The sequence below is a fragment of the Temnothorax longispinosus genome, chromosome 12 (assembly GCF_030848805.1).
Source record: "Temnothorax longispinosus isolate EJ_2023e chromosome 12, Tlon_JGU_v1, whole genome shotgun sequence".
NCBI lineage: Eukaryota > Metazoa > Arthropoda > Insecta > Hymenoptera > Formicidae > Temnothorax > Temnothorax longispinosus.
In genome coordinates, this window is record NC_092369.1 from 2,339,354 (window position 1) to 2,367,129 (window position 27,776).

The 27,776-nt window shown below is 32.6% G+C and overlaps 6 protein-coding genes across 17 annotated transcripts; 3 read left to right on the forward strand and 3 right to left on the reverse strand.

The window, feature by feature from the left end:
* Positions 1 to 122: 122 nt before the first annotated feature.
* Positions 123 to 2,559, forward strand: LOC139823239 (uncharacterized; the record flags this gene model as incomplete). Its single annotated transcript, XM_071795621.1, has 4 exons — positions 123 to 340; positions 428 to 617; positions 783 to 1,337; positions 1,431 to 2,559. Coding segments are annotated over 4 exons (1,143 nt in total), but the record flags the coding sequence as incomplete, so codon positions are not given.
* A 103-nt stretch (positions 2,560 to 2,662) lies between these two features.
* Positions 2,663 to 9,966, reverse strand: Mlf (myeloid leukemia factor). 4 transcript variants are annotated; one of them, XM_071795230.1, is made up of 7 exons: positions 9,762 to 9,966; positions 7,781 to 7,946; positions 7,361 to 7,655; positions 6,534 to 6,684; positions 4,911 to 5,003; positions 4,102 to 4,165; positions 3,210 to 3,388 (listed from the first exon to the last, which is right to left on the reverse strand). In XM_071795230.1, exons 1-6 carry the CDS (start codon positions 9,812 to 9,814, stop codon positions 4,147 to 4,149), a joined length of 777 nt encoding a protein of 258 aa, XP_071651331.1. In that variant the 5' UTR covers positions 9,815 to 9,966; the 3' UTR covers positions 3,210 to 3,388; positions 4,102 to 4,146. The 4 variants fall into 4 exon arrangements, with proteins under 4 accessions (XP_071651328.1, XP_071651329.1, XP_071651331.1 ...); XM_071795229.1 differs by having other exon boundaries at positions 4,106 to 4,165; positions 9,762 to 9,965; XM_071795227.1 differs by lacking the exon at positions 4,102 to 4,165 and having other exon boundaries at positions 2,663 to 3,388.
* Positions 9,967 to 13,970: 4,004 nt separating this feature from the next.
* LOC139822761 (enkurin-like) lies at positions 13,971 to 14,938 on the forward strand. The gene is made up of 3 exons (XM_071794755.1): positions 13,971 to 14,213; positions 14,454 to 14,600; positions 14,691 to 14,938. Exons 1-3 carry the CDS (start codon positions 14,034 to 14,036, stop codon positions 14,877 to 14,879), a joined length of 516 nt encoding a protein of 171 aa, XP_071650856.1. The 5' UTR covers positions 13,971 to 14,033; the 3' UTR covers positions 14,880 to 14,938.
* Positions 14,939 to 15,790: 852 nt separating this feature from the next.
* On the reverse strand, positions 15,791 to 22,876 carry LOC139822758 (uncharacterized). 6 transcript variants are annotated; one of them, XM_071794746.1, is made up of 7 exons: positions 22,648 to 22,876; positions 22,390 to 22,473; positions 21,439 to 21,705; positions 20,444 to 21,001; positions 16,574 to 18,232; positions 16,145 to 16,356; positions 15,791 to 16,048 (listed from the first exon to the last, which is right to left on the reverse strand). In XM_071794746.1, the coding sequence occupies exons 1-6, from the start codon at positions 22,874 to 22,876 to the stop codon at positions 16,145 to 16,147; spliced, it is 3,009 nt and encodes a 1,002-aa protein (XP_071650847.1). In that variant the 3' UTR covers positions 15,791 to 16,048. The 6 variants fall into 6 exon arrangements, with proteins under 6 accessions (XP_071650847.1, XP_071650845.1, XP_071650844.1 ...); XM_071794744.1 differs by having other exon boundaries at positions 16,145 to 16,341; positions 20,444 to 21,274; XM_071794743.1 differs by having other exon boundaries at positions 20,444 to 21,274.
* A 65-nt stretch (positions 22,877 to 22,941) lies between these two features.
* LOC139822759 (uncharacterized) lies at positions 22,942 to 25,609 on the forward strand. Of its 4 annotated transcripts, XM_071794751.1 has the most exons (5): positions 22,942 to 23,086; positions 23,160 to 23,230; positions 23,322 to 23,658; positions 23,768 to 23,999; positions 24,137 to 25,609. In XM_071794751.1, exons 3-5 carry the CDS (start codon positions 23,327 to 23,329, stop codon positions 24,833 to 24,835), a joined length of 1,263 nt encoding a protein of 420 aa, XP_071650852.1. In that variant the 5' UTR covers positions 22,942 to 23,086; positions 23,160 to 23,230; positions 23,322 to 23,326; the 3' UTR covers positions 24,836 to 25,609. The 4 variants fall into 4 exon arrangements, with proteins under 4 accessions (XP_071650852.1, XP_071650851.1, XP_071650853.1 ...); XM_071794750.1 differs by lacking the exon at positions 22,942 to 23,086 and having other exon boundaries at positions 23,093 to 23,230; XM_071794752.1 differs by lacking the exon at positions 22,942 to 23,086 and having other exon boundaries at positions 23,093 to 23,230; positions 23,322 to 23,481.
* On the reverse strand, positions 25,470 to 27,706 carry LOC139822760 (uncharacterized). The gene is made up of 6 exons (XM_071794754.1): positions 27,580 to 27,706; positions 27,249 to 27,426; positions 26,272 to 26,459; positions 26,046 to 26,108; positions 25,912 to 25,974; positions 25,470 to 25,838 (listed from the first exon to the last, which is right to left on the reverse strand). The coding sequence occupies exons 1-6, from the start codon at positions 27,614 to 27,616 to the stop codon at positions 25,624 to 25,626; spliced, it is 744 nt and encodes a 247-aa protein (XP_071650855.1). The 5' UTR covers positions 27,617 to 27,706; the 3' UTR covers positions 25,470 to 25,623.
* Positions 27,707 to 27,776: the final 70 nt, after the last annotated feature.

Below are 27,776 nucleotides of genomic sequence, written 5' to 3' on the forward strand. Positions count from 1 at the left end.
ACGCAGAGCGAGAGAAGAGTATAAAACACGGAGAGAGCCCTGTAGAGCCAATAAGCAGCTGCAGGGACGAACATGGCTTTGTGCCAACGGTTGGCCGCTGGGGCAGCGAATGGCCGAGTTGACTCGAGACGGCAGAGATATGGTGCCAGCCACAGGGGCAGGCACGCGGGCCCTGGATCAGGGGTGTTCCGCTACCCCTGCCGGTCTGGGCCCATTACGAGTCACCAGCCCTGACCGTCTCCACGGTCGAACAGTACGAGGAATTAGCAGGCAGCGTTGAACTTGAAACGCAACGCTTATTGCGTGAGCATCGCTATGACACTATTGGCAATTTCCTCAGGTATGTAACGCCTTATCTCGTCGTTATTCTTCTGATGTACCTTACCCCTTCTTGACACAATATAAAGTTGCAATGTTGATTACGCAGGTTCTACAGGGACTACACTGCAAGTGGAGAAAGTGCGCTGGATCGATTCTACCGGAAATATCAGCCACTAATAACACACGAACACCATACTTGCGTCGGTCTTGGATTTGAATTATTACATCGATTAACAGGATTGAATAAGCGGTTCCCAGGAATAGCAAGTGGCCTCTACTTAGTATCTTGTGAAGAGGTAAGATATTTCCGAGATATTTTTCGTGTCCTTGTTTCGATACGATACTATATAGCTATGCGATGTTCGATAATTTGGGAAACCCAGTCTTTTTGTCACCCAATATTTGTGAAACAGTCCAAATTACTAATAATATTTATGAGAAATATCAATGTTTTGTTGCAGACGATTGGTGATATCGCCGGCTATGTTGGCGGTCCACCAGCGGCAGATAGCGGCGAGAAGGAGCATGTCTTAGTGTGCCTGAAAATCGAGATTGGCGAACGCCGCGGCGTCATGCTACTCGATCCCGGTTACCACGTAGCGCGCGTTATCACTGTGATGGCCGATAAGTTATACCCTCACACGGGCTGGTTCACGCAATCCGATGAGCCGACCTGTAAGAAAGAGTACAACTACTGTCTGTGTGCCGACGATCCCGATTATGTCGAGTGGCACGAGAGAAAAACTCGACCTGGTGCCTTGGAGACGACGCAAGTCGCTCTCATTTATGTGGCAAGGCCATATTTAACTGCCATTGACGTTACGGAACGTAGAAACTTGGTTTATAATCAGAGAAGTCTCCTTGCCAGAGATACTAAGGGTCACGTCACCGCCGGCATATACTTCCCCGTCGTACTAGATATAAATAACAGGCAGACCTTCACGATTTTCTATCAGACTGGAAACGGGAAGAAGCGAGTCAAGATGGAGTTCAACAAGTTTTGTGGTTCGCGTAAGGTATACGACTCTTGATATTAATCTCGAGGTTAATATCAGAATTGTCTTCGGGGACATCTTGAAATGTACAGCAGAAATATCCTTTGTTTTCAGATAAATCCTGACACTGAGGAAATGGAGATGATAGCGGAATGTGCTCGACAACTCAATATTTCGCAAGATATCTTGGTAGATATCCTCTCTGCTCTGGCCACTGTCATGAGCAATTCATCATTTGTGGCGCAGCTGTTGGCTATCAACGCGACAATTAACACCTTAGCAGAGGACAATTAACAAACCGAAGTCACTCCAACCAATGGAGCGTCGACACAACGTTACGTTTTGTTACTTCTTTTGCCCGCTTTCCTCTTACGTTCTTTCTCTTTTATTATCTCTCGTAGCTTATTTGTTCTTTTATTTGTCATAGTTGCGCTTTGTTACAACGCTTGTATACTTGCACATATACAGAACGAGTCACGTGATTTTGCAAACTCCTCACTTTTCAATTAGCTTGAATCTTTTATACACTGATAAATCGATAAGTACAAAGAAAACAATTATTTAAATTGATTTAAGCAGTTGTATACTGCAGAAGTACGTCGATACTTCTGTTAGAAGGATATAATTGTTAACTTATTATTTCGCGTATAAAAGTATTAATCGTCAATCCTAAAACAGACATGATTCACTCAGAATGCATGATTCAGCTTTTATAACAAAGCGTTGCTTTTTTACGATAAGATTCGTAAGATATTTCCGACAATTCTAATATTGTTTTACGTATGCAATTCAATGAGAACATTAACAGATGCGATCGAGTGGTCTAAAATATACACGGTTTTAAACCTGATGATTTTATATATTTGCTTTTTCTCTAGAATGCAACGCGAAGCTGATGAAGCATTTTATTTTTGTAACTAAAAGATTTTTAAATGTTATATTTTGCTTCTTTTTACATTTACTTTTATTCTTGGATATGTAAGTTTTTTGGTTCTATGGTAATATAACAGATCGGTGTGCTAATATTTTCATTGAAAGATATTGGCACTAATGCAGTTAATAGATTACTATTTATGTAGAAAGGACTGCACTGAAATTTATATATTGGTACAAGGGATATTTTCGTTCTGTCGCGTGCGCGCGCCCGCGCACGTCGTTTCTTTAGAATAAAATAATACGTATACCTTTCAATTGTAAACACAAAATTTGACCTTATTTGAATAAATTGTTTGAGGGAAAAAAATATTGTCTTAATAATACCCCACTTTCCACTTCAATAAACACGCCTTCCTTCATCGATACGCGGGTTTAGAAAATCGATTAAACAAAACATCCCAAGTTTAGAATACATTTTAAACAAGAAATTTATTTGTAATTCCCTTTACACTTTCGAATATATTTAATTGTACAATAATGAAGCTAACAGAAACTGATCAACTATCGATGGATGTGACATCTTTGATTATATGTATAATAATAAATATAGTATTTTAAGACACAGAATATTATTATATGGAAATAACGTATAAAAAATTGTGTGTACTAATCTTGTTTGATTAACGGCAAAAGTTTGAGCTGTATTTTAAAAGTTTATTTCCTTAACACTCTCGACAACTAAGATTCTATAGATCTACTTAAATAAATATCGGTATATAAAAGAAAAGAGAGAATATTGCTGAGAGCCTTACTGAACTTGGTTTAAATAGTTACATATGTCAAAATAATAATGCTTATTGTGAGCGAATGAGATAACAATTTTTAGAAAAAATAATCCATACAATTTGCTTATTACGTTAATGATTGTGAAAGAAAATATATTTCTAGTTAGTTTAAAGTAAAGCCTCGTTATATGAGGCTCTTGTAATGGGGATAGAGTAAAGTACGAGTTATGGATAGTAGTTCGAGACATTTTCTATTTGTCGCTAGCGGGAACAGCGTGACGCTTATTACTAACTTGTCTATCCGGCTTATGTTCGCGTTTTCGAGATCCTGACGTAGACGGCGACGTCGGTGATGCTTCTTCAGCTTTCGAAGCTGAATTTGACAACGCTGCGGGTTCTGGAGTTTTGATGCTGCAAGCACATAAATCAATACATTTTTGTATAACATGATAATCGACAAGGAACGAGTCCGATTGAAGCATATGGATAGTCTATAATTCTATATGATAACACTGTTACTGCGAATTTTATTGTGCAACGTTTCGATGCAAAGGGAAGAGAAACAAGAAAAAAGAATGCACAAGCGAGATAAGCGAATCATGCTCTTGCTCTGCACTAGTGTGAAATTACTATAGCTTGTTTTTTTTGCAAAATTTCTCAAAAATAAAAAATATATACCTATATGCACGCGTGTATATCAAATTAACAATGTATAAAATAAAAGATGTATGTCTACAAGCGGATATGAAACAAATACAATATTTATATTTATGTGTATACTTAGTAAGAATTTAATACAACCTTAATATACCGCTATTATGCTATATTTAATGTATTAATATCACAACTAGAATCGACTGTGGATATCGTCATTAAATTGGAATTATTCTGTAACTTAAGCGTAAAAAAAGTACATAGTAACACTTCTTTCTATTCTAATACAATAGAATTACATTAATTGCACTTCATTTCAAGTAAACGATATACATATCTACACCTTTCTAATATCGAGATAGACATAGAAAATATTACTAGTTGAAACATAAGTGCTTGTAATTACGAATTAGTGCTGAAAATGGAATTGAAACAAACAAAAGGAAACGATAGAATAAAGCGCAACGTACTTACGTTGCATAAGCGTCACTGGTGTATACTATGCTTTTAACTTATTAATATTTGCGGCTGTACCTGCAATACACACATAAGACGGTATATTCTGTATCAATCTTAACAGACTCGCTGTATTATGAATTACGTGTTAGCACATTTTGTAACTTAAGTATGATTAAGACTGCAACATTGATAATAATATTTATACCGTCCGAAGAATGAAACGCGCCATAAATTAATTAAAAAAAATATGACATTAGATAATCATAATTTAACATTATGACAATAAAAATATCATTAAAAATTGTATCCTTACTTAGTATAATAGAGTATAATAAGATATATAATATAATAACAGAGTATATCTATATAATATAAAATATATAATACATATGTTAAATATTATATAAATAGATATACAATAAGATTATAAAAGTATACAAGAGAGTAATAATATTTTTTAAAAATATCTCAACGTATTAAATGTCTTTCTTGATATATGTACCATATTAGCGTAAAATCTGATTGCAAAAAAGATATCACTTATTAATATGACGAAACATAATTATTAGAGACTGAGGATTATCTCAATTTATCAATATTTACTTAGGTATGTATATATCTAATACAAGGTATGTATATATCTAACACTGCAATGCATTTTTCTTTCTTGTGAGATATATGTATGTACGTATAAATGATTTGACATGAACGCTGACAGAGTTAAATTATGAAGTAAAATAAACTTGTCTTTTTTTCAAATATATTTTTATACAAATTAGAAGTTTTAATCTTTAATGCAGTTAATAGAAACTAAACTTACCTTGAAGAGGGAGACGAACTTTTTGCTTTTAAAGGATTTAACGATCTCATAGCACGTTTAGTGGAAGGTATCCATCTTCTATTAGAATGTCGACTATAAAAGTACAGGACAACGAGACCAATATAAATAAAAGAAACAAGAAACATATTCCAACAAAAGAACAAGTAACAAAATAAAGAACGAAGTTACAAGAGTAAAATAATAATGCTATATAAGAATATTTTATAGATGTAGGTCATTAATTTCCATAAAGATCAACAATTAAATTAAATTTTTCTTATTTGCAATATTAAAAAAGTATTATATATAAATAAATATACAAATTGAGTTTACTTATACCTAATTTCATTCTTATTTACTTATAGATTTAATTTCTACAACTTTTTGTTTTATTATATAAAATATAATAGAGAATGTGTATATCAAAAAAAGAAATTAAGTAAAAATAGATGTTGCAATATATAAATCCATACATGCTTTTATAATAATATATATATTGAAAAGCAGACATGCATATATTTCTTTCAAAGTTGCATACAGAAAGAATGGAGATGTATAATAATATCATAATATCATGTAAAAAGAGGAGAATATATATATAAAGCATGGCCACACAAAAAATAAAATCTTGTATTTCTATTTATTATTTTCTGACGTGTCTATTTCCAGTTCGTATATCTGCTGTTCAAATATAAATTTTGTCAATACTTTTTAAAAAAATACTATTATTAAAGTTAATTAGTTAATTTTATTTTACAAACAAAATTGTTGCTACAAAATTTAATATCAAATAACGTATAAAACATTTGCTAAGATACTTCGTAGAATGCTCAATATTTGCATTCAGATTAATTTAATTTGATGAATGTATTGTAGCTAGATATATTAATTATTAATTTATATTTAAGACTCTTGAGTACTCGCGGCCATGTTAGATTGTGACATCAGAGACGAGAAATGACACGCTGAGAATTCTTTGCCATTTCCAAATAAAAAGATATTTGCATAAAATAACACTTCAGATTATTTCAGCACACTTCAAAAATACTCCGAGGTCTATCCCTTTCTCTTATCAATTAACAAACAGCCGTAAAATAAATGTAATTCGAAACCTAGTCATGCGCCTGCACTGGCCTGCACATAAGCCTACATGACTATACTTCGTATTCATCTTCATTTTACGGCTGTTTATTAACTGTTAAGGGAAAGAGATAGTTGTTCAGAGTATTTTTGAAATGCTAAAGTGATCTGAAGTGTTATTTTATGCAAATATCTTTTTATTTGGAATTGGCATACAAGAATTCTCAGCGTGTCATTTCTCGTCTCTGATGTCACGGACTAACATGACCGCGGCGAGAGCCCAGAGTCTTAAACAATTTTCTGTTGTATATATTTTCTTTTTTTCTTTAAATAATAATAATTGAATAATGACACTGTACTGTGTAGATAAGAATAAAGCGAGGAATTACGACATTATAAAGCGTATGATCAAGATAAGTGCACCATGCGATTTTATAATTTACCAATGCAATAAAACACGATTTTTATATATACCCTACCTTTGGACAAAATTTTACTTATTGCATTATATATTTTTTAGTCATTCTTTTCTAAGGTACTAACCTGGCTGGTATATCTGTGGTGGATGGTAAAGCTAATTGCCTTGGCTCTGGAACTCTGACACTACTAGCAGTACCTGAATTTGCGCCCTCAATTGCACCAGCAACACGACGTGTACGTGATTGCCACTCGCGATTAAAACTCTCTGCTTCTTCTACAATAAATATGAAAACAAACAATTTATTAACAGAAGCAAAATGAGTGTGCGTGTGTGTGTGAATGATTAAGGTAGTTCGTCCTTGACAGTACTGTGTCAAAAGTAGACGATTAATACAACACGAAGTCCGACGAATCTGTGCTAAGTTTTTGTAAATATGATTATAGTTTTGGTTGGAATTTTCTACATTATGCATGTATGTATCTTATATATAACAGATATATAAACACTAATGTGTGCTATTAGATCTTCATAAGTCTGTCTTCATTAACTGTCATATATTTCCACCGCTATCAGAAAAATTGTGTACTTTACATATCAATTCCTTCAAAACTAGACGATCAAAGGTCTTGTATTTTTGTAAGAGTATTTTTACAAGTCCCTTTTATCGTCTTTTTATTTTTTATTAAACTGTAGGATTAGTATGATCGCTGCAATGATATCGATAGAAATGATATCGGAAGCCGTTTTTGTACCTGCGGTACATATAAAATGTGCTAACTTTGACTTTCATTATTTCAACTTCGGTACAGTCAATCTTTTTCTAATTGTACATGTGTGTGTAAATATTACATTAATATGCTGTTCAAATCTTATAAGATTCCTAATAAAACGGGTTTACGGACAAACTACCTCAAGTTTTCATTATTTTTAAGACTACAAGGAAAATTACCTTCGTCAAGATTAATAAATTCCTGTCGTTCTTCTTCATCGCCATTTCGCAAATTTCGCTCCCTTTCAAGGATATGTGCCCTCTCACCAATATGATGACCAATAGCCAATTTCCTGGTTCCGGTGCGAGAATCGCTTACGGTCTTTTTAGTTTCTTTGATGCCGCCGGGAGCCGTTGTTGTAGACATAGTCTCTTGATAAACCTGTGGCCGACCATCGGGACCACTTGACATGGTCATTACCGATTGGCTCATGAATGAGTGACAACTTCCATTACTTGTCGCCGCCATGTTGTTCTGTACATTAAATATAATTTATAAATTATGTATATCAAAGTTACATAGAGGTAACACAATTTTAAACTGTTAATGATTATTATTATTAATAACTTATATGATCAGTTATCTTTGATTATACTTACAAAACCAAATCTTCCAAAATTAGGATCAAACAGGGCAACTGGCATATTGTTAGGAAGTCCTCTACCATAAGGCATAAGAGCGTTCTGTCCCATCATATCGAACGGATCAGGAAACATGGAGTTCATCATGTTGTTCATCTGCCTCATAGTATTGTGCATGGACGATCTATTGATTATCACAAATTAAAAATTCATATATTCTCATTTTCAGATTTTTACATTTATACATGGCATAGATTGATTGCTATGGAAGTCCGTTTTAATTGACACAAATCATATGTATATTAAAGATAAATAGAAATTAATTACTATGTTGCACTAATAATTTAATACATTATTCTCACTGAATATTGTCAATATTGAAAGCTTTCCAGCAAGTGACACAAGTCGACACAAACGTTTTATCTTTCTTTTTTGGCAATGAGTAACAAAGATAAAATGAGATTTGTGTCGACTTGCGTCGCTTGCTGGAAAGCTTCCATTGTCAATATTCGTTAATTCCATGACTGCAAAACATATTTGTTTATGTTTACAAATAATCACAATTATAATATAATTATAATAATTTTAAATAATAATTTTTTTCTTTCTTTTTTTGTTTACAATGTAAAATATTGCTTATCATAAAAATATCTCTAACGAATCATTGATTAAGTCTCACATTCACAACAAGAAGTAAAATCAGCTCAGAGATTTATATTTTGTGTAAAATATTCCATAAAGTAAAAAAGTAGCTATATATATGTATGTGTCGTAGGCAAATGGTTAGGAAAATAGCTTTTAACTAGGCAAATGATATCTGCCTGGCTTTCAATCAAATGGCTTTCGTTTATTTGTGTTCAAATGCTATTTTCCTAGGCAAATAGCATTTGCCTGAACGCTTTTTAGGAAAATGGAAATAAATTGTAGGTAATTATTCAGAATAGGGCCTTTTCCGAATTTTGATATTTTTTGCGGATCTCTTGATAAAAATCTTTCCCAACAACTGGAAACATAGTGCGCCTTGCAAAGTACATGTGTGAACTTTCCACGCGTGGAAAGTTGTAAACCCATGTGACATCTTATCTCGTGTGGAAAGTGTATGCGTGGAGGCAGTAGGTTCGGCCCCCCTGCGGGGGACTCCACTGTCGTTAAACTATAGATACATAGGCCACGTTCCGTAACGCGCATATGCGCGCATTTTCTATAGTAAACGTTACGTATGCTATACATAAATACGCGCATATGCGCGTTACGGAACCCAGGGTAAGTGTGCCTTGCAAAGTACATACATGCGTGAACTTTCCATGCGTGGAAAGTTGTAAACCCATGTGGCACCTCGTCTCGCGTGGAAGCAGAAATATGATATAGTGAGAAGGTTCGAGTACATCGGTTTACAAAAATATTTTTTTGATCGCAAATTGTTGAAAACAAGATTTTTTTACTCCGTACCTTTTTTTGAACAAACTATGACGTAACTATATAGGTATTCTTAAGTTGAAATTTGTGAAATATAAATGATCTATTTTCTATTATAAAATTATATTAATATTTGCCTACTACTACGTTCTGTAGTAACTTACGATAATTCCTTCGCGTAAACGAGATTTTCCTTTGCGTAAACCGGATTTTGTAGTAACTTACGATAATTTACTCCACGTAAACGAGTGAATTATCGTAAGTTACTACAGAAGTAACGCTCGCGTAAACGTAGTATACGACATATATATGTATATTTATATATTGCATTTACATATTTAATGCTTGAGTGTTACCTATTTTAAGAATTAATTTGATCTTACATATTTAAAGAAATCTAAACGATATGCCTTTGTCGTAGATAAGTGACATTTAATTTCGAGGCAACACACTGTTAAATTCTAGCGATGCATCTGACAGGTCCATCAAGAGCCATTGCTCCCAAATAGTACTGCGATCCTTCCAGAATGACATACATGTATACATATTGATACATACCGTGAGAAATTATGGTGGAACTTACCCAAATATATTAAAGAGATCATCCTCGTTCATGAACGATCCAAACATCGACATTTTGCGGGATGCCTTGGTCTTGGGATGCTCGGGGATTCGAAAAATTCACCTGCACGATCAATAGAAAGTGGATTTTCGACTCTACGCGTAACGTATGTACGAGAACGGCCGAAGATCGCGACCGAGCGTGAGCTTGAGCGCCCCTTCGCTCTCGTGGAAATTTCCAGAACTGGGGCCCGATTCTCTATTCTCTAACGACAAACGTATGCGTAAACTCTGCTCTAACAGAAAAGCTGCAAGCTTATTGGCTAAAAACTATGCGATAGCCAATCAATTTGCAGCCTTTTTTGTTAGAGCAGAGTTTGCGCATATGTTTCTCGTTAGAGAATCGGGCGATGCAAATGCAATGTAAGGGCTGGTTTATAATAGCCGTAACCGTTGATTTAAGCCGTAATCTTTAAGAAATTGACCAATCACAGTCGATTATTCTTCTCACATTCGACTGTGATTGGTCAATTTCTTAAAGATTACGGCTTAAATCAACGGTTACGGCTATTATAAATCAACCCTAAATGGTCGCGTTCAGCAGAACAAGCCGCTAAGTAGCAGTCGAACGTGATTGGCTCTTACTTTTAGAACCAACCAATCAACGCATAGTGTTGATAAGACGAACTCAACAGTTGTATCTGCTGAACGCGGCTAATGACGAAGTATAGGCCTGTTCATTTTCACTGCACTTCTGAACTAGTGCAATAAGTTAGAATGAAAGAAAATATATTTGTTTTATTCTAACTCATATTGTAAGCTGGGGCTCGATTCTTGAATTCATTTCGCAAAAGAAACGTATGTGCAAATTCTGCTTTTACAGAAAAATTACAAGTCGACTGGGGCTATCGCATGGCTTTTAAGCAATCAACTTACAACGTTTCTGTAAGAACAGAATTCGCGCATACGTTTTGCTGGGTCTACAAATGCGAGTCATGGGTCGTGAATCGGGGGAAATTGACCAATCACAGTCGAGACAAAATTTGATGAGAATAATCGACTGTGATTGGTCAAATTCTTGCGACTCGCGACTTGCGACTCGCATTGTAGACCCCGCATTTCTCTTGCGAATAAATTCAAGAATTGAGCCCCTGACTGAGGGTGAAGTTTCATGGAGCAAGCGTATGGTGTATAATACCGGCGTATGGCGTACAGAAGCTTGACTAATCACAGGCTTTACGCTCGTTTTCAACGTCAGCACAAACATCGGCTGTCCCATATAGAGCGTATTTAATCAGCGTAATGATTAATAAGCCAATTACAGTGTTGTTTTATAAAGCTTATTTTCAAAATGGATGCTCAAGGGGTCTTGTGATTGATGGCTTATTGATCATTACGCCGGCGTAAATATTTGCGTGCTCCGTGGTTGCACGCGCATGCAAAAGCAATTATTTACGTTTTTCTTAATAAATACTGTAAATAATTAGTTTGTAAAGATATGGAGCAAATTCAAACGAAAAGGGAGCAATTCTTCTGTACCTTTGCGAATCTGTACCTTTGCGGGATGCCTTGGTCTTGGGATATGCTCGGGGATTCTCAAATTCTAATGATTTTCGCTTATATTAACGTTTACATTTACTACGTTTACGCGAGCGTTACTTATTCTGTAGTAACTTACGATATATTACTTGTTTACGCGGAATAAATTATCGTAAGTTACTACAAAATCCCGTTTATGTGAAGGAAAATCCCATTTACGCGAAGGAATTATCGTGTTATACAGAAATAACGCTCGCGCGTAAACGTAGTAATTATTATTAACTTTATCATTTATTTATATATAAAAAAAGTAAAATAGAGCAAATTATGGAAAATGGCATATTATGAAGGAGCAAATTAAGCAAATTTTTTTCATGCATAAGTTTCATTACTGTAGAGGTCGCTGGTTGGGAGCTTGTAGGTAGATCTTGGGTAGATCACACCCATAGTCTTCTTGATCACACCATAACGCGTAACCGCGTAATCAATCAAAAGCGCGAATATGCATAACCGAAAATGCGACACGCTTCTAATTGGTTACGCCAGAGAGAAGAATGAGAGAATGTGGCTCGTAGTTCCAATTCCTGAAAGTGGATGTGTGGCGCTACTGTACGGCCTAGCAAAAGCGTCCCAAGAAAAATCGCCGCGCAATGACGGCGATTTTTCTTGGGACGCTTTTGCTAGGCCGTACAGTAGCGCCACACATCCACTTTCAGGAATTGGAACTACGAGCCACATCCACTTTTCGATACTGTCGATGAATTTGCCACTTTTCGATATTGTCTGTCTTTGGTGGTTCGTGTCCGAACTACCCAGCTGGAGGGAATATGGCCGCGGCGGCACGCGCCGGCTATGCCACGATGCCACGCATTTCGGGTATCGTGTCTCGTACGCCTCGCCTGCCAAGACTGGGACACTGAGAATTGAGAATTGAGAATTGAGAATTGAGAATTGAGAATTGAGAATTGAGAATTGAGAATTGGGAATTGAGAATTGAGAATTGAGAATTGAGAATTGAAAATTGGGAATTGAAAATTGGGAATTGGGAATTGGAAATTGGGAATTGGAAATTGGGAATTGGGAATTGCGAATTGCGAATTGTGAATTGGGAATTGAGAATTGGGAATTGGGAATTGGGAATTGGGAATTGAGAATTGGGAATTGGGAATTGGAAATTGGGAATTGAGAATTGAGAATTAAGAATTGGGAATTGGGAATTGGGAATTGGGAATTGGGAATTGGAAATTGGGAATTGGGAATTGAGAATTGAGAATTAAAAATAGGGAATTGGGAATTGGGTATTGGGAATTGAGAATTGAGAATTGGGAATTGGGAATTGAGAATTGGGAATTGGAAATTGGGAATTGGGAATTGGAAATTGGGAATTGGAAATTGGAAATTGGGAATTGCGAATTGCGAATTGAGAATTGGGAATTGAGAATTGGGAATTGGGAATTGGGAATTGGGAATTGGGAATTGAGAATTGGGAATTGGGAATTGGAAATTGGGAATTGAGAATTGAGAATTGAGAATTGGGAATTAGGAATTGGGAATGGGAATTGGGAATTGGGAATTGGGAATTGAGAATTAAGAATTGGGAATTGGGAATTGGGAATTGGGAATTGGGAATTGGGAATTGAGAATTGAGAATTGAGAATTGGGATTTGGGAATTAAGAATTGGGAATTGGGAATTGGGAATTGAGAATTGAGAATTGAGAATAGGGAATTGAGAATTGAGAATTGAGAATTGAGAATTGGGAATTGAGAATTGAGAATTGAGAATTGATTCAATTATCCTCTAATATCAATTCTCAATTCTCAATTCTCAGTGTCCCAGTCTTGGCAGGCGAGGCACGAATCACGATACCCGAAATGCGTGGCATCATGGCATAGCCGGCGCGTGCCGCCGCGGCCATATCCCCTCCAGCTGGGTAGTTTGGACACGAACCACCAAAGACCGACAATATCGAAAAGTGGATGTATACATAGCACGGACATGAACCAAATTCATCAACAGTATCGAAAAGTGAATGTGACTCGTAGTTCCAATTCCTGAAAGTGGATGTGTGGCGCGCCTAGCCAAAGCGTCCCAAGAAAATCGCCGTCATTGCGCCTCTCATTCCTCTCTCTGGTTACGCGGAAAATACATGGCATATGGGACTCCAGTCTTGGGTGTTCGATAACGACGTATTAACCAATCGTAGAATGCTAGGGACTTGCGCTACAATTCCTTATCTCTATGAAGCGAATCTTTCTATTAGAGTTATTAGACGTCGAACACATGCAAATCCTTCATAAGCAAGATACAAATGGAAGGATGAGATCGTAGACCTGATAAACCATATATTATTGACTTCAAGCAATTTTATTCAAACTTATTCGACGATTAATTCGTCGAATAATAAACACATTTTGTTAATATAAATAAAATAATTTTTTATTTGATAAATAAAAAATAAAATTAAACAAATATAATAATAACTATCAAGTAACAACTACACTTTATTATAACTGCATGAATAGATTATTTTCTTATTCGATATATGAAAAATAAAATAAAATTAAGACTAATTATAATTGGAAACTTTTGTAAGGAATTTTGCCAATTAAATCAATTGTTAAATTAACTAATCGGCAATTAACTTCTGAAGCAATATCGTATTATCTATAGTTAATTGTAAATATATCGAGTTTGATCAAACTTTGAAGTTGCCCGTGGATACTTTATATAACAAGGGGAGAACGGTCGGCAAAATGGCAGATTCTTTGGAAAAATTAGTCATTACACGGGAAAAGAATTTTGTCAAACAAAATATTCTTCGCACGAAACGTTCCTATCCGGCAGAGCCCAAGTGGCGATCCGTTGATACTCGTCACGGCGACACACATGATTTAAAGAGGAGTGGATTACTTCCGATTTACGTGCATAAGAAAGTACGAGTATTGCGTGTGCATGCGGAAGGAAGTTACTCATACTATTTACTTCTAGCCTCTCGTGTTACTTATTCTTATCGTTTTAGATAATTATTTTTTATTTTTATCGACACTATTTTTAAAAAGTCTCATCTCCATATATATTTATCCAAGTTAAAAAATTAGTTTCCTTTATGAGTAACTCAAGTTCAGTAAGTAACTTAATATTATACGTCATTTTCAATCGATGATATTCTTCAGAATTATGGAAAAGTACCGAGATTTGTCGCGATATGCGCGAGAGCCGATGCGAGGGTAGAGACACCCGAACGGCTTGATGAAGATAAGGTATCAAGAGTACCGGCATGCCGATACATCGACAAGGAGGAGCGAAGAATGGTGCTGGATGTAGGTATTTAATTAGATCTCCACAATCCTCGCAACTCCTGCTAATATAATTCGCACTGAAAGTGACCATGACGTTACATCCGGAAACAGGGCATGAAGCAGAAGTGGGAGGAAGCGATGAAACAATTTCAGGGATTGCCTTTTCTCGCAGACACGTTACCGAAGGCGCAGAGGAAGGCGAGGATGGAGCGCGAGTTGCAACAGCTCGAGAAAGACATAGCAATTATCGAGCAACATCCGCATATATACGTTTATGACGACGCGGTGCACATATTGTAACGCCTAATATAATGAGCTGACATAATCAAAATCTATGTAATATAATTGGTATTCAAATATTCCTGGAATTTTTATGAATTATATGTGATATAGAAACACAGATGATTACATACGAACGTCGAACCGAGATTATATTAGAGAAAGGCCATACATATATAAATGTTCTTTATACATAATTATATGCATTTATGTTTTCATGTAAAAAATTTTTTACTGGGTGATTCATATGTACTTGGCCAGAAATGAACGTTTTTTTAAAGATGAAAAGATTTGTGAGTCATTCGTTTAATTGTAATTAATTATTTATTTTTACACCATCATGCATTTAGTCGAAATAGATAAATTAATAAAAGTGGAATCGTTTGTATTTTGTATGAAGAGTTATAAAGTATGATTAAAAATTTAAGGTTTGTGAGTCACCCAGATAATTTTAATTAAATATTTATGAACTCGGTAATTAGCCAAAATATAGATTTTTAATTATTTATATTGAAAGAAGGCGCGACTGTTCCCGAAGTTCCATTGACTGTCGCATCACCTACATATTTGAAAATTTTGACAAATCGCCAAAACTCACGGTATACCCCACAGATCGGATGTTTTAAATTCAAAGTTGAAAAGAGATATATCACTGTGGCAAACCCAACAAGGTCAATAAAAAAATAATACAAACATTTTTTTATATTATATATTGTGTATATTGATAGTAACTTAAAATAATAATGTGTGAAATAATACTGCCAGTTTTCACGATGCTAGAAATATATGAAGGGGTAAAAGCCATTAGTGGTGTAAGTCAAATTTTTTAAAATATTGATACAATATATGCACACAAAATATATATATATATATATAACACAAACCATAATAAGATTCAGACATTCTTTCTCATGCAAAATGACAATAGCAGATAGAATAGAAAACAAGAATAATTTTAATGATAATAGTTTCAAGTACTTCTTGTTTTTATCTGGTTATGTATCCAAGTTTTTATCTGAGCACTTGTACGGTTCTTTAATACAGGATATTTGGTTTTTATTTCGTTAATTTCATAAATAGATGGTAATTTTTTATTTTCCATGGCAGTTCGGAATAAAGATAAAACTATTGTGCGTTCCTCATCCATCCATCTCTTGTTTTTTCTTGTTATATAGTATCAAAAGAAGATGCTGAAATAATAAAATTAATTTAGTATGTTAACAGTGTGTTAATTTAGTATATTTATTATGAAATATGTTATTTAATAAAGAGCAACGTGAACATACTTAATTCAAAACTTTCCTTTTCTTTTTATTTCTCTCTGTATTATTATTTACGTTATTCTTTCTCCTAAACACTTCTTCAGATTGCTTTGTCTCTTTTAATGATAAAGTATTGGAAATATTTAAATCTAATTCTGTATTAAATTCATCGTCTGATTCGGTCATATTTTCACTATTATGATTAATTTTCCTTTTAGGAGCTAAAAAGCGGTTTACTGAAATAATGACAAAATTCACATTTGTGTATAATATATGTTTATACAGAATATGAATAGTTGTTGAGATAATTACTAATAATAAAAAAAAGAATTTAAAAAAATATCATTATTTGAAAAACGCAAAATAACGTCGAAAAATTTAAGAAAAAATTTTTCTTTTGCATAATTGCAATTTACATCAATGACAATAATGGAAGAAATTATTTAAACTTACCTTTATTTTTCTTTATATTATTATTTATATGATTATTGAAATCTTTCTCTTTGATAGGCAGCTGTTCAGATTGTCTTGTTTTTGTTAATGCTGATAAAGTATCAGAAATATTTAAAATTGAATGTATGTTACTATCATTAGTCATATCATTCTCATTTTCATCCTCATCAACATCGCTTTCATCGCTTGCATCTTCTCCTTGTGTGTATTTGAATAAACGTGATATAGCCAAATTTGTTATGACAGACTGTTTATAATGCAATTTATTTATTTTTTCGTGATGGGACTTGAAATCCGTTAGATCATTCACTTCATGTTCAGATATAGCTAATGAAATGCATACTGTAGCAATATGTTCCCATAATATTGTATTTCGTAACGAAGTTGGTATTTTCAATCCAGAAATTATAGAATGTTTTCGCATTAATACACTTGCTTTTAAATATTTATATCTGTTTTTGTCGATTGTATATATACCAAAGATATAAGGATTATTTTCGGGAACACCAGCATGTTTACGATAATTAACAATCATTTGCATACATTTTAATATTTCTTCATGGAGCAACACAGGAACTAGTCTTCCTAAATTATCGCGTATTGTCATTCGTACATATTTGGATAAAGATTTATATAATTCAGGTGCTTCTTCTTTTGAAATTGCTGCACAATTTTTCAAATTTTCAATTAAAATACGCTCTAGTTCACCAGGATGTCTTCTATTAAATACCATAATAGATACTAATGTTGTTTCAGCTAGCATACGCCATGCTTGAATCGAGAAACCAGTTGTTTGTAAAAATTGTAGAGCTTTTGTGCGTTCAAATTTGAGATAAGTATTGAACATCTCAATATCATCTATTGATGGCAAGACAATATTTTTTTGTCCCCTTTTTTTATACTCTTGAGTTTCAAGTATCATTTTATTTATACTGGCAAGATAATTCTCTGTAAATAATTTCAAAAAATCTTCTACCACAGTTTGTTTGTGAAATTCTTGTTTCTTAATGCACATACTTTTTAATACTTGCCCAACTTGTTTAATGTATCTTCCCAAAGATGATGCAACAGATAATATTTTATATGTCTCAGTCGTTTCATCAAATTGTGCAAGTTTATTGACAACTTTGATGCATTGTTCGTATTTTATTGGATCATATATTGAAGTAAAATCTACTACACTGTTATCGATATCTCTCAAAACAATAAGAAATCGTCCAAGTAATCTCAATCGCGCTCGGATCATATCGTGATGTTGGGGACGATACTTATTCTGACACAGTTTGTTGCCATAAGCAATCAGTAACTCGTCGTATCTAATAATTTGAGTTATATTGTCTTCTCTCATAACTGGGAATACCAATCTTCTTAACAATGTACATGCACTGTGATGTATACGACAAGCAACAGTACGTCCCAATAATTTTACATTTCGTTGAGGTTCTTGTTTCTGTACACAAGAACGAAAATGATGTCTTATATTGTTTTTAGCAAAAAAACCTTTACATTTTGCACAAGGAATAAAATCGGCTGCTTGTTTATTTGTTCTTGGACGCCGACATACAATTAAATCTCCTTTATTTATGTTAGAATCTGTATTATATATGAAATTTCCTGTTCGTCGAAGTATACCAATAATCTTCTTTCGTTCTGAATTACCTGAAATGATATATAAGTACAAAATCTGTGATAAATTACGATTAAATTAAAAGTAAATTAATAAAAATTTTACACATAATATTGGGTTGGCTAATAAGTCCGTGCGGTTTTTATGTGTAAATGAAAGACGCCCCTATGTTTCAGCAATTCTGAACGCTTCTCGTGGATGGCTACATTCAATTTGTTCAATTGGTACAGTATACATCCGAATTTATCGTCCTGTTCTTCGGAAGCATTTCATAGAAAACAACACCCTTCCAATCCCACCAAATTGATACTATATCAAAACGAAATCTCGCAAACCACGTTTAGCATTCTTTCACGGCATCCTCGCCGTACGCCGCATGCACATACCTAATATCTCTTTACATATTTGCGTCGCGTTATTGCCTTTTTTAAAATAAAAAATATGTCGAAAATGTTTATTTCAATTGTTTATCTTTTAAATGACGCCAATAATATAAAAAACACAACTAATCGTTACTCATTTTTTTTGCACGTTGAAATATCTCCTATCGAACAATTATGAGTTTTCAAGTTTAAATTAGTCGCGCTCAAAGTGCCTAATGCCCGTTCTAGACTGGAAGATGATCCTACTCTCGGCTCATCCGAGTAGTAGTGTAGACGGGTAAAAATCTATAGTTTATGTATAGTTTATATCACGTACACTATAGAAAGGATGAGCCGAGAGTAGGATCATCCTCCAGTCTAGAACGGGCATAAAGCCATTTATCGGCAAAAACCGCACGGACTTATTGACCAACCCAAATACAGTGAATATATATTACGCAATATGTATTATAATATAACGTTTGAACTTTTTGTATGTATATATAAGGTACTTTTTCAGATTTAAAAAGCTCTATTATTTGAAATAAAATTATACATATAAAAATTAACATAAATAAGTTTTCTTTTATTATTTTACATATAAAAATACTCATCAGTATAGATAAGATCATTGAAAAATGAGTACTTAACGAAATATTTTGTATTTTATCTTAATATTTTTATATGTAAGATTGTTTTGTAAAATATTTATTTTTCCGTTATTTTATATTAATTACCATTTTTTTATAATCTTATCCAATATTTTTATACGTAGAATTATAAGAGAAATCAATTTATGTCTATTATATGTGACAAGAAAGACAGAGGGGGAGAGAAGGTGGGAGGGGGAGAGGGAGGAGAAAGAAAGAAAGAAAGAGAGAGAGAGAGAGAGAGAGAGAGAGAGTGTGTGTGTGTGTGTGTATTTGACCAATTGGTTTTTTCAGTACAGAGAATTTTGGAATAGATTTGATATTGGTCAAGAAAGTATACTTTCGGTCAGAGTCATCTTAATTATCTATCAAGTAACACTTTCGACTTTTAGAGAGTTAAATCCAATCCAGAACAGATCAAATCCAATTTTCATAATCATTTATAAATTCATAAATTAATATTCAGTTAAAAAAACGTGTTTAAATTTAAATTAGATTTTGGATCAAAAACAAATAAAATATCTCTGCTTTATAATAAAATGAATATAAAATATGTCTGCTTTATAATAAAACTTTGATCTAATTTAGTGCAAAGAACATTTTCAGATAAATATATTAATTCATAAAATTTAGATTTAATATTATCGACATATAGAATAAACTACTGATAGTGCTGATGGCAGTAGAGGGAATTGTTTCTTTCTAGTAAAGCCTTTTGGTTACCCAAAAAACAACAACAATCAGGCTTTACAATAGAGAGACGGAATGTGACCTCATATTATCTGCCTCTCACTCTTTCGTGCGGCTACCCTTCCACTGCCATCAGCGGTCCATTCTATATGTCGATAATATGTTTTGAGTTGGGTGGCTGCAACACTGTATTAGTATGCAAAAACTAGTAAACAATACTTTGATAGTATATTTTCAAGTTAGATAAGAAAATCTTAATATAAAAAGAAAACATTAATCATTTCCGAGTTATAAACGATTGAAAAAAAGAAGACTTCGTGAATTAAATTAACGGATAACAAAATTTATTTTTCATAAAATTTCAGGTGATTAACTTAAGATTTCAACTTTAAAGCATAATTTTGAAGATATAAAGTATTAAAATTTGGAAAACTATGATAAATAATAATTTTCTTCGACATTTCTATATTAAATTTTCGATTTTAATTAAATTTCAAAATATTCTTATTGTTGACAACTTTGCACATAACATACAACTTACCCTTAGGTAAAAGAGAGAACTTTTTCACATCTTCTTCATTTTTATGTATCCATTCTAAGTGCCTTGTAAATTGTGTTTGAAGTTTTTTACAATATGGGCACATACTTAATTTTTTCGATTTAGGATTGTTAGAAGTTTCCACATACATATTTCTATCATCCCATACAGCTACTTTAGATAAGCATGATGTCAAATTTAATGTACTGTTCACAGTTTTACTTTTGCTTGTATTAGTTATATATTCACGTGTATTTTCAGTTTGATCTTCATCTGTGTCTTCAAACATAGAGCAATCTGATGTATGAAAACTATCATCAAAACTATTTTTAGATGTAATAGAAGTATCAGACTCATTGTCAGTATTATTATCGTTAATTTCATAATTTGATTTTAACTGATTCTCTATGAATGTAAATTCCGCAGGTGGAACTAATGTACCAGTTGAAATATTATCGAGGATGTGAGTCTCATTTGCATTTAAAGAAGCATTATTGTTATTAATGGTACTATATTTATTACTCAGCTGCATATTGTTGTATGGAATATTGTCAGTCTTCTCTGTAAGCATTGGAAGTGTTGTCTCTTTTACTAATATATTATTCACATTTGGTACTTCTGATAAAATCTTGAGAGATTTTTTAGGACTTTTAAATTTGTCAACGACATATGCGTTTCCATAAATTATAAAAGTAGAGTCAAATTCATCACATTCAACGTTCTCTGTTACATCAGAGGGCTTGTTTAATATTGTCGAATTATCTTTGATATCGTTATTCACATTTGATATCCCAATATTTAACGCAGTATTAGAATCGGCAGTTAGCAATAAATCTATAAAACAATAAAAATAAAGCAGATAAATTTTTATTGCAAATAATTTATATTGCAAAAGCTGTATATGTTTTATTATCATACAAAATATGTAAAAAAAACTACATACAGAATATTTGTTGTATAATGTATAATCTGATTAAGTATATGTATTATAGACTTACCACTCATTATGTTTTTGCTACTATCAATTAATGTATTAGGTTCCTCATTGATAGAAAGAACATCTTCAGTCAAATACGCAGAACCTTTTATATTCTCTATGTCATTTGTATTGTCACAAAACATCAAATCAAAACTTTGGTTTGTATTACACTGTTCAGTATCATAGTTATTGTTTGACGGAACGCAAATGTCTTCTTCAATTTTAGATTTCACATTTAATGTCCCAATATTTAATATAGCATTGGAATTAACAGCTAGCAATAAATCTATGAAACAAAATTTTAGAAAATAAAGCAAATAAAATAGTTTTATATATAAACTTAATAACATTTTTTATATAAAAACATAATTACAATGTTAAGTAAAAAGAGGTTTTATACGACCGATTTCACCATCTCCGATTAAACTCACTCTTCATCTCTTTCTAACTCTTCCCTTATGTCCATTTCTATCAACGCAGGTTAATTTTGATCTTGGTTTAACTTACCTGTCATCTTTTCCTAGTTCTAAAAGTTAGAAAAAGATAGAAAGTAAGTTAAACCGAGATTAGAAGTTAATCTACATTGGTAGAAATGGACATTAGAAAGAGACGACGAGTGAGTTTAATCGGAGGATTAAGTTAATCGAAGGCGGTAAAATCGACTTTTTTTTTAACATAATAGGGGTATTCAAATAAGTTAAAGTTTAACGGTTTGACAGGTTATGTCGGGTTAAAGTCGAGTAAAAAGTTAATTAATTAACTTTGGGCGCGCTACTCTTTAAGGTTATGCAAAATACATAAGTGACACATTAACCTATCACATTAATCTTTGGGTTAAAAGTGTAAAAATTAACTTTTTACCCGACTTTAACCCGACATAACCTGTCAAACCGTTAAACTCTAACTTATTTGAATACCCCTAATACTTTTATATATTAATTTAACGTATATATAATATATATTATAATACCTGCTATTGATAAAGTTGTTAACCTTACTTTTGGAATTTTCTTGTTTAAATTGTTTGCAATCTGTTGCAAGCTGAATTTGCTTTCTAAAGTAATATAAAAAAGGATTTATAGAATAATTACCCATTCAAAAAAAAATTATAATATCCTGCACTTTTATTACAAAGAAATAAATTATGCAAATAGATATCTTACGAGAATTTGACTGTTCTAGATATTCTCTTTATTTTATAGATTTAATTTTTATCATATATACTTACTATTAGTTGCGATAATGTGTGATTTTTTAATACATCTTTTCTTCATTTGCCTTTCATTATAGACACTATAGTATCCACTCGTACATATTAAATTATACATTTTGATTATCAAATCAACGCCAATAAAATGCAATATTAGTAATCCGTTTTTTTTTCTTTTTTTTAATATAATAGCAGAGAGAAACCTGAGAACGACCACACCGATGTTTTGCTTGATTTCATGGACCATGGACTATAGTGTAAAATGAAAGGTGAATCCATGGTGAAAATATGGCTGCGTTCCAAAATGAGGTTCTTCACTAATGGCTCCTGCACACAGGACGCGGCAGCGCGGCAATGCGGCAACGCGGCAGCGCGGCAAGAAAAAGTTGTTTTTCCGACGTTCACACAGCACGCGTGAAAATAGCATTGTACATACGCATGCGCAAATACGCAAATTGTATGTTTCTCAACGGATACACTGTTAACCTATTCTGTATGTTGTAAGATTGTAATCTTTTTGTCTGTTATAGTTCGATGGTGGTCTTAAATTTAATTGAACGGTGATTTTAATTGAACAGTGATCAGTAAAGCACACACACAGGTAAAACTATTTTATAAACTATTATATACTTAAAACTATTATCTACTTAAAACTAAAGCATGTTTTGTTTAACATTATTTATTATTTTTAGTTACAATGGACGAAGTGTTGCGTAGGCACAGACGTTATATCTGCTTACTTCTTTTAATATATAGCAGAATTCAAAGAACAAATAATCAATGTGCTATACAAAAACAGAGAAGATATTGGGTCCATCCAATCCTTCAACGGAAGCAACAGCAAGGAGATTGGTACAACTTAATACAAGAAATGCGATTTCAAAACGATGAGACATTTTTCAGTTACATGAGAATGTCATCAATTATGTTTGACTCTGTGTTAGCAAAAGTAGGACCTAAAATCACGAAAATGGAAACAAACTGGAGACGTCCAATCCCAGCCGCAGCAAGATTGGCAATGACGTTACGGTACAATGATTATATTGTTCAGCTTGGTCAATTCTGAATAATATTGTATAATAATTTTATAATAAATTGCAAAAAGCATTAAAAAACACGTGATATACTTATTTTACAGTTATTTGGCAACTGGAGATGGATATCAAACAATTGCATTATGTTACCGTGGCAGAAGTACAACGGCACAAATAATAAAAGAGACATGTGACGCTATATGGGATTCTTTCAACGCAGATGTATTATTTACTCCCACACGAAATGGGTGGCAAAAAATTTCTGATGAATTTAAAGAAATGTGGAACTTTCCCAATTGTATCGGTGCTTTAGACGGGAAACATATTTCTATAATTGTAAGTTTATTTTAGACTATATACAATTACATACACATACATGCATACAGTTTCAATAGTTGATACTATATATAGCTTTAATAGTTTTACTTCTCTCTCTGGGTACTCTGGGTACTGTAATACATTTATCTTTGCAGTGCCCGGAAAAAGAAGGAAGCACGTATTACAACTATAAAGGCTTCCATAGTGTCGTTTTAATGGCACTTGTTTCTGCCACTTATAAATTTTTAATCGTCGATATAGGTGCACAAGGCAGACATAGCGACGGAGGAATTTTTAAACATTCAGCTATGGGACAAAGATTTTATAATAATGTAATGGACTTACCTGATCCTTCTTCTATTAGTGCTAGACATACTGTTCCGTACGTCATTGTAAGTGATGAAGCCTTTCAATTGACTTCATTTAATATGCGTCCGTATCCATCAAAAAACTTGACAATACTACAAAGGATTTATAATTATCGACTAAGTAGGGCTCGACGAGTTGTCGAAAATGCCTTCGGTATATTAGCAAGTCGGTGGCGTATTTTTCAAAAGCCTTTAAATAATAGCCTTGAAACTGTTGATTCCATAATCAAAGCTACTATTTGTTTGCATAATCTGTTGATGGATACAACACAATATTGTGCAGAAACTTATGCTGACAGACAGTCTGCAAACGGACAAATAATTGATGGAGAGTGGAGAACAATTATAGATGAACGTACAAATTTCAGAAGTTTGTCCAATTGTGGCAGTAATAATCATGCAAGAAACGCAAGTGACATTCGAAATACTTTTGCAGATTACTTTATAAACGAAGGTCAGGTTCCTTGGCAAGAACTAATGATATAAATTGTTTCAAAATTTATTACTATTATTTTCAACATAATATTTCATAGAATATAGAGATTTACTTATTATATTATTAATTTATTATATTAATCTCTTTTATTCATACAGTTATTGATAAAACGCAAACTTATAATTTATATTGCGTTTTATAGGTGTTAGGTTTAATGAGAATTTTGAAATATATATATATATATATATATACACATATATATGTATATAACTTCAATTGTGATTTGGAAATTAAATCAAATCGTGGTGCTCACATGCGATGTAGTATAAAAAAGCTCTATGAAAATTATTATAATAGTCTCTGTCAAATCTCTATCGTTGTATTCCATGTTCTTATTAGTAGTATTATTATTCTCTATAATATATTCTGTACTATCATCGTAATCATAGAGATATGCTCTTCTTCACATACACTACACTTGCAGATATTGCACTGTAAAGAAGATATATAATATTATGCTGTAAATTTACACCATAACGATTTGATTTAATTTCCAAGTCACAATTGAAGTTGATTTCCAAAGTACAATTGGTCGATTCTAATGCTCTTATGCAATCACGAATGTATCGTATGCCGCAGGTTTAACATTGTCATAAACATAATTAAATATAACATACAAAAAAGTACAAAGAAACTGGATTAATTTTATTATTATCTTATAGTGTGCTTTATAATAATTTGTAATACTGTATTCTTATAAAGTTATACATATATTGCGTATATTATGTATATTATATAATAAAGCATGTATTAAAGAGATATAACATTTAAAAAATTTTTATATATCTTGTTCTAATAACAAATTTAAAATTTGTTTCATTACAAGTTTTGAAACCTCTGGAGTCATTCCCCGAAGACATGCCTCTATATATTTGACAAAACTTTCAATCTTATCAGGTTTTGATTGATACTGTTCTTTTGTGGGTCGAGTTTGTTTCAATTCTGTCAAAAGTGCTTCTTCCAGACAAGGGTTCGCAGGTATATTTGACTTCTCTGTAAAAATTAGGACAAAACTTAATGTAATTACAGTGCCTTCATAAAAACATTTCTAACATTTTATACAAACTCATATGTTTTGTAGACTTGGGTGATTGAAGATCCTCGGACTGTGACATAAGTCTTTTATTATCTGTGGAAAGAAGCAGTTATATATAAGAATATGCGTGTAATGTTACGGAATACAACAAAAAAATTACGTACTGTTGCGATTTGATCCTTCCGAAGCCACTTCGTTGATTCTTGATGACTCTACAGGTGTCTTACCTATAGGTGAAGAAATAAAATGTATAAAATAAAGAACTGCAGAGGGGTGAAAGAGAGGGAAGGGAGGGAGAAACGGGTAAATGTAAAAATATTAGAAAATACTACATTTAAAGAAACTGGATTAATGATAAATATATCTGTTCATAACAAAGAGTTTGCTTACATTCACTTGACCGTGGTCTTAGTGTGCTTTGTTGCGATAAATTTTTATCTATCACATTTTTGGGATTATTGTTACTTCTGTAACTTGTTTGTAGCGATAAGTCTTGTTCTCGTGAGTAGCTAGTATTAGGAGTCGAATCTTGTATTGATTGTCTATTTGGGTTCACGTTTTCCAGATTACTTTTAGTCCTATAACGTATAACATTTTTAATTAAAATTTTATATTACCTGGTTATGTGTTTAAATTTTATGTTTATGTGTACTTCAATGTTATATGTTATTATTGTATTTTATTGTATGTATATAATGTATTTTATGTTATTATATGTTTTTATATATGTGTGAATATATTATATTAAATACATTTATGCATATATATTGATTACGTATATATTTAAAAAGTCACTACATAATTAATTCCTATAATTAATGGTTGGAATAAGAAAACTTAGCGTTTCATATAAATACCAAGTACTGGTTTTCTTTGCTTTGGTTGCACTGCCACTTGCAGTATATGTATTTTGTATACCATACTCTTTGACGAATCGATCTCTCAAATGTTTCCATTTACCTTGACTTATACCAGGATCTGTACCTATAATACACAGTTTTAATTAAAGCTTATATAATGTACTATAAATATATACATATAAATGTACTTTTAACATTTTACACAATGCAATTTTAATTTTTCTTGGAGCAAAAACTATAGTTACAAGATAACGCAATACAATAATATTAACTTTACCTAAACAAGTATCTACTTGAGCCCATAACAATTTCATGTCAGCTGGGCCTCTTTGTTTGTATGGAAGCTTTGAATTCCATAATGGTTCTCTTATGAAAACCTCTGATATAAGTCTTTCTGTCAAATCACTATCGTTGTGAATATGTGTGAATATATTATATTAAATACATTTATGCATATATATTGATTACGTATATATTTAAAAAGTCACTACATATATTACTACTTACTTCCTATAATTAATGGTTGGAATAAGAAAACTTAGCGTTTCATATAAATACCAAGTACTGGTTTTCTTTGCTTTGGTTGCACTGCCACTTGCAGTATATGTATTTTGTATACCATACTCTTTGACGAATCGATCTCTCAAATGTTTCCATTTACCTTGACTTATACCAGGATCTGTACCTATAATACACAGTTTTAATTAAAGCTTATATAATGTACTATAAATATATACATATAAATGTACTTTTAACATTTTACACAATGCAATTTTAATTTTTCTTGGAGCAAAAACTATAGTTACAAGATAACGCAATACAATAATATTAACTTTACCTAAACAAGTATCTACTTGAGCCCATAACAATTTCATGTTAGCTGGGCCTCTTTGTTTGTATGGAAGCTTTGAATTCCATAATGGTTCTCTTATGAAAACCTCTGATATAAGTCTTTCTGTCAAATCACTATCTATAAATACATTTATGTTGATTGTATATATTTAAAAAGTACCACTACATATATTACTACTTACT

Bases quoted from the DNA above. Each gene is read 5' to 3' on its own strand.
- LOC139822760 (XM_071794754.1), bottom strand. From the start codon at position 27,616: ATGAAATTGTTATGGGCTCAAGTAGATACTTGTTTAG. The intron at 26,460-27,248 runs GTAAGTAGTAAT...TATACGTTATAG, and splicing joins CCAACCATTAATTATAGGAA to GACTAAAAGTAATCTGGAAA. The intron at 26,109-26,271 runs GTAAGCAAACTC...CTTCACCTATAG, and splicing joins AAGACCACGGTCAAGTGAAT to GTAAGACACCTGTAGAGTCA.
- LOC139822759 (XM_071794751.1), top strand. From the start codon at position 23,327: ATGGACGAAGTGTTGCGTAGGCACAGACGTTATATCTGCTTACTTCTT. The intron at 23,659-23,767 runs GTACAATGATTA...CTTATTTTACAG, and splicing joins AGATTGGCAATGACGTTACG to TTATTTGGCAACTGGAGATG. The intron at 24,000-24,136 runs GTAAGTTTATTT...TTATCTTTGCAG, and splicing joins GGAAACATATTTCTATAATT to TGCCCGGAAAAAGAAGGAAG.
- LOC139822758 (XM_071794743.1), bottom strand. From the start codon at position 22,876: ATGGTCCATGAAATCAAGCAAAACATCGGTGTGGTCGTTCTCAGGTTT. The intron at 21,706-22,389 runs GTATTATAATAT...TTTGTTTCATAG, and splicing joins AACAACTTTATCAATAGCAG to ATTTATTGCTAGCTGTTAAT. The intron at 16,357-16,573 runs GTAAGTTTAAAT...TCATTATTTCAG, and splicing joins TAATATAAAGAAAAATAAAG to TAAACCGCTTTTTAGCTCCT.
- Mlf (XM_071795227.1), bottom strand. From the start codon at position 9,814: ATGTCGATGTTTGGATCGTTCATGAACGAGGATGATCTCTTTAATATA. The intron at 6,685-7,360 runs GTAATTTTCCTT...TATTTATTGTAG, and splicing joins ATTTATTAATCTTGACGAAG to AAGAAGCAGAGAGTTTTAAT. The intron at 5,004-6,533 runs GTTAGTACCTTA...GTACTTTTATAG, and splicing joins ACCACAGATATACCAGCCAG to TCGACATTCTAATAGAAGAT.
- LOC139822761 (XM_071794755.1), top strand. From the start codon at position 14,034: ATGGCAGATTCTTTGGAAAAATTAGTCATTACACGGGAAAAGAATTTT. The intron at 14,214-14,453 runs GTACGAGTATTG...GATATTCTTCAG, and splicing joins CGATTTACGTGCATAAGAAA to AATTATGGAAAAGTACCGAG. The intron at 14,601-14,690 runs GTAGGTATTTAA...ATCCGGAAACAG, and splicing joins AGCGAAGAATGGTGCTGGAT to GGCATGAAGCAGAAGTGGGA.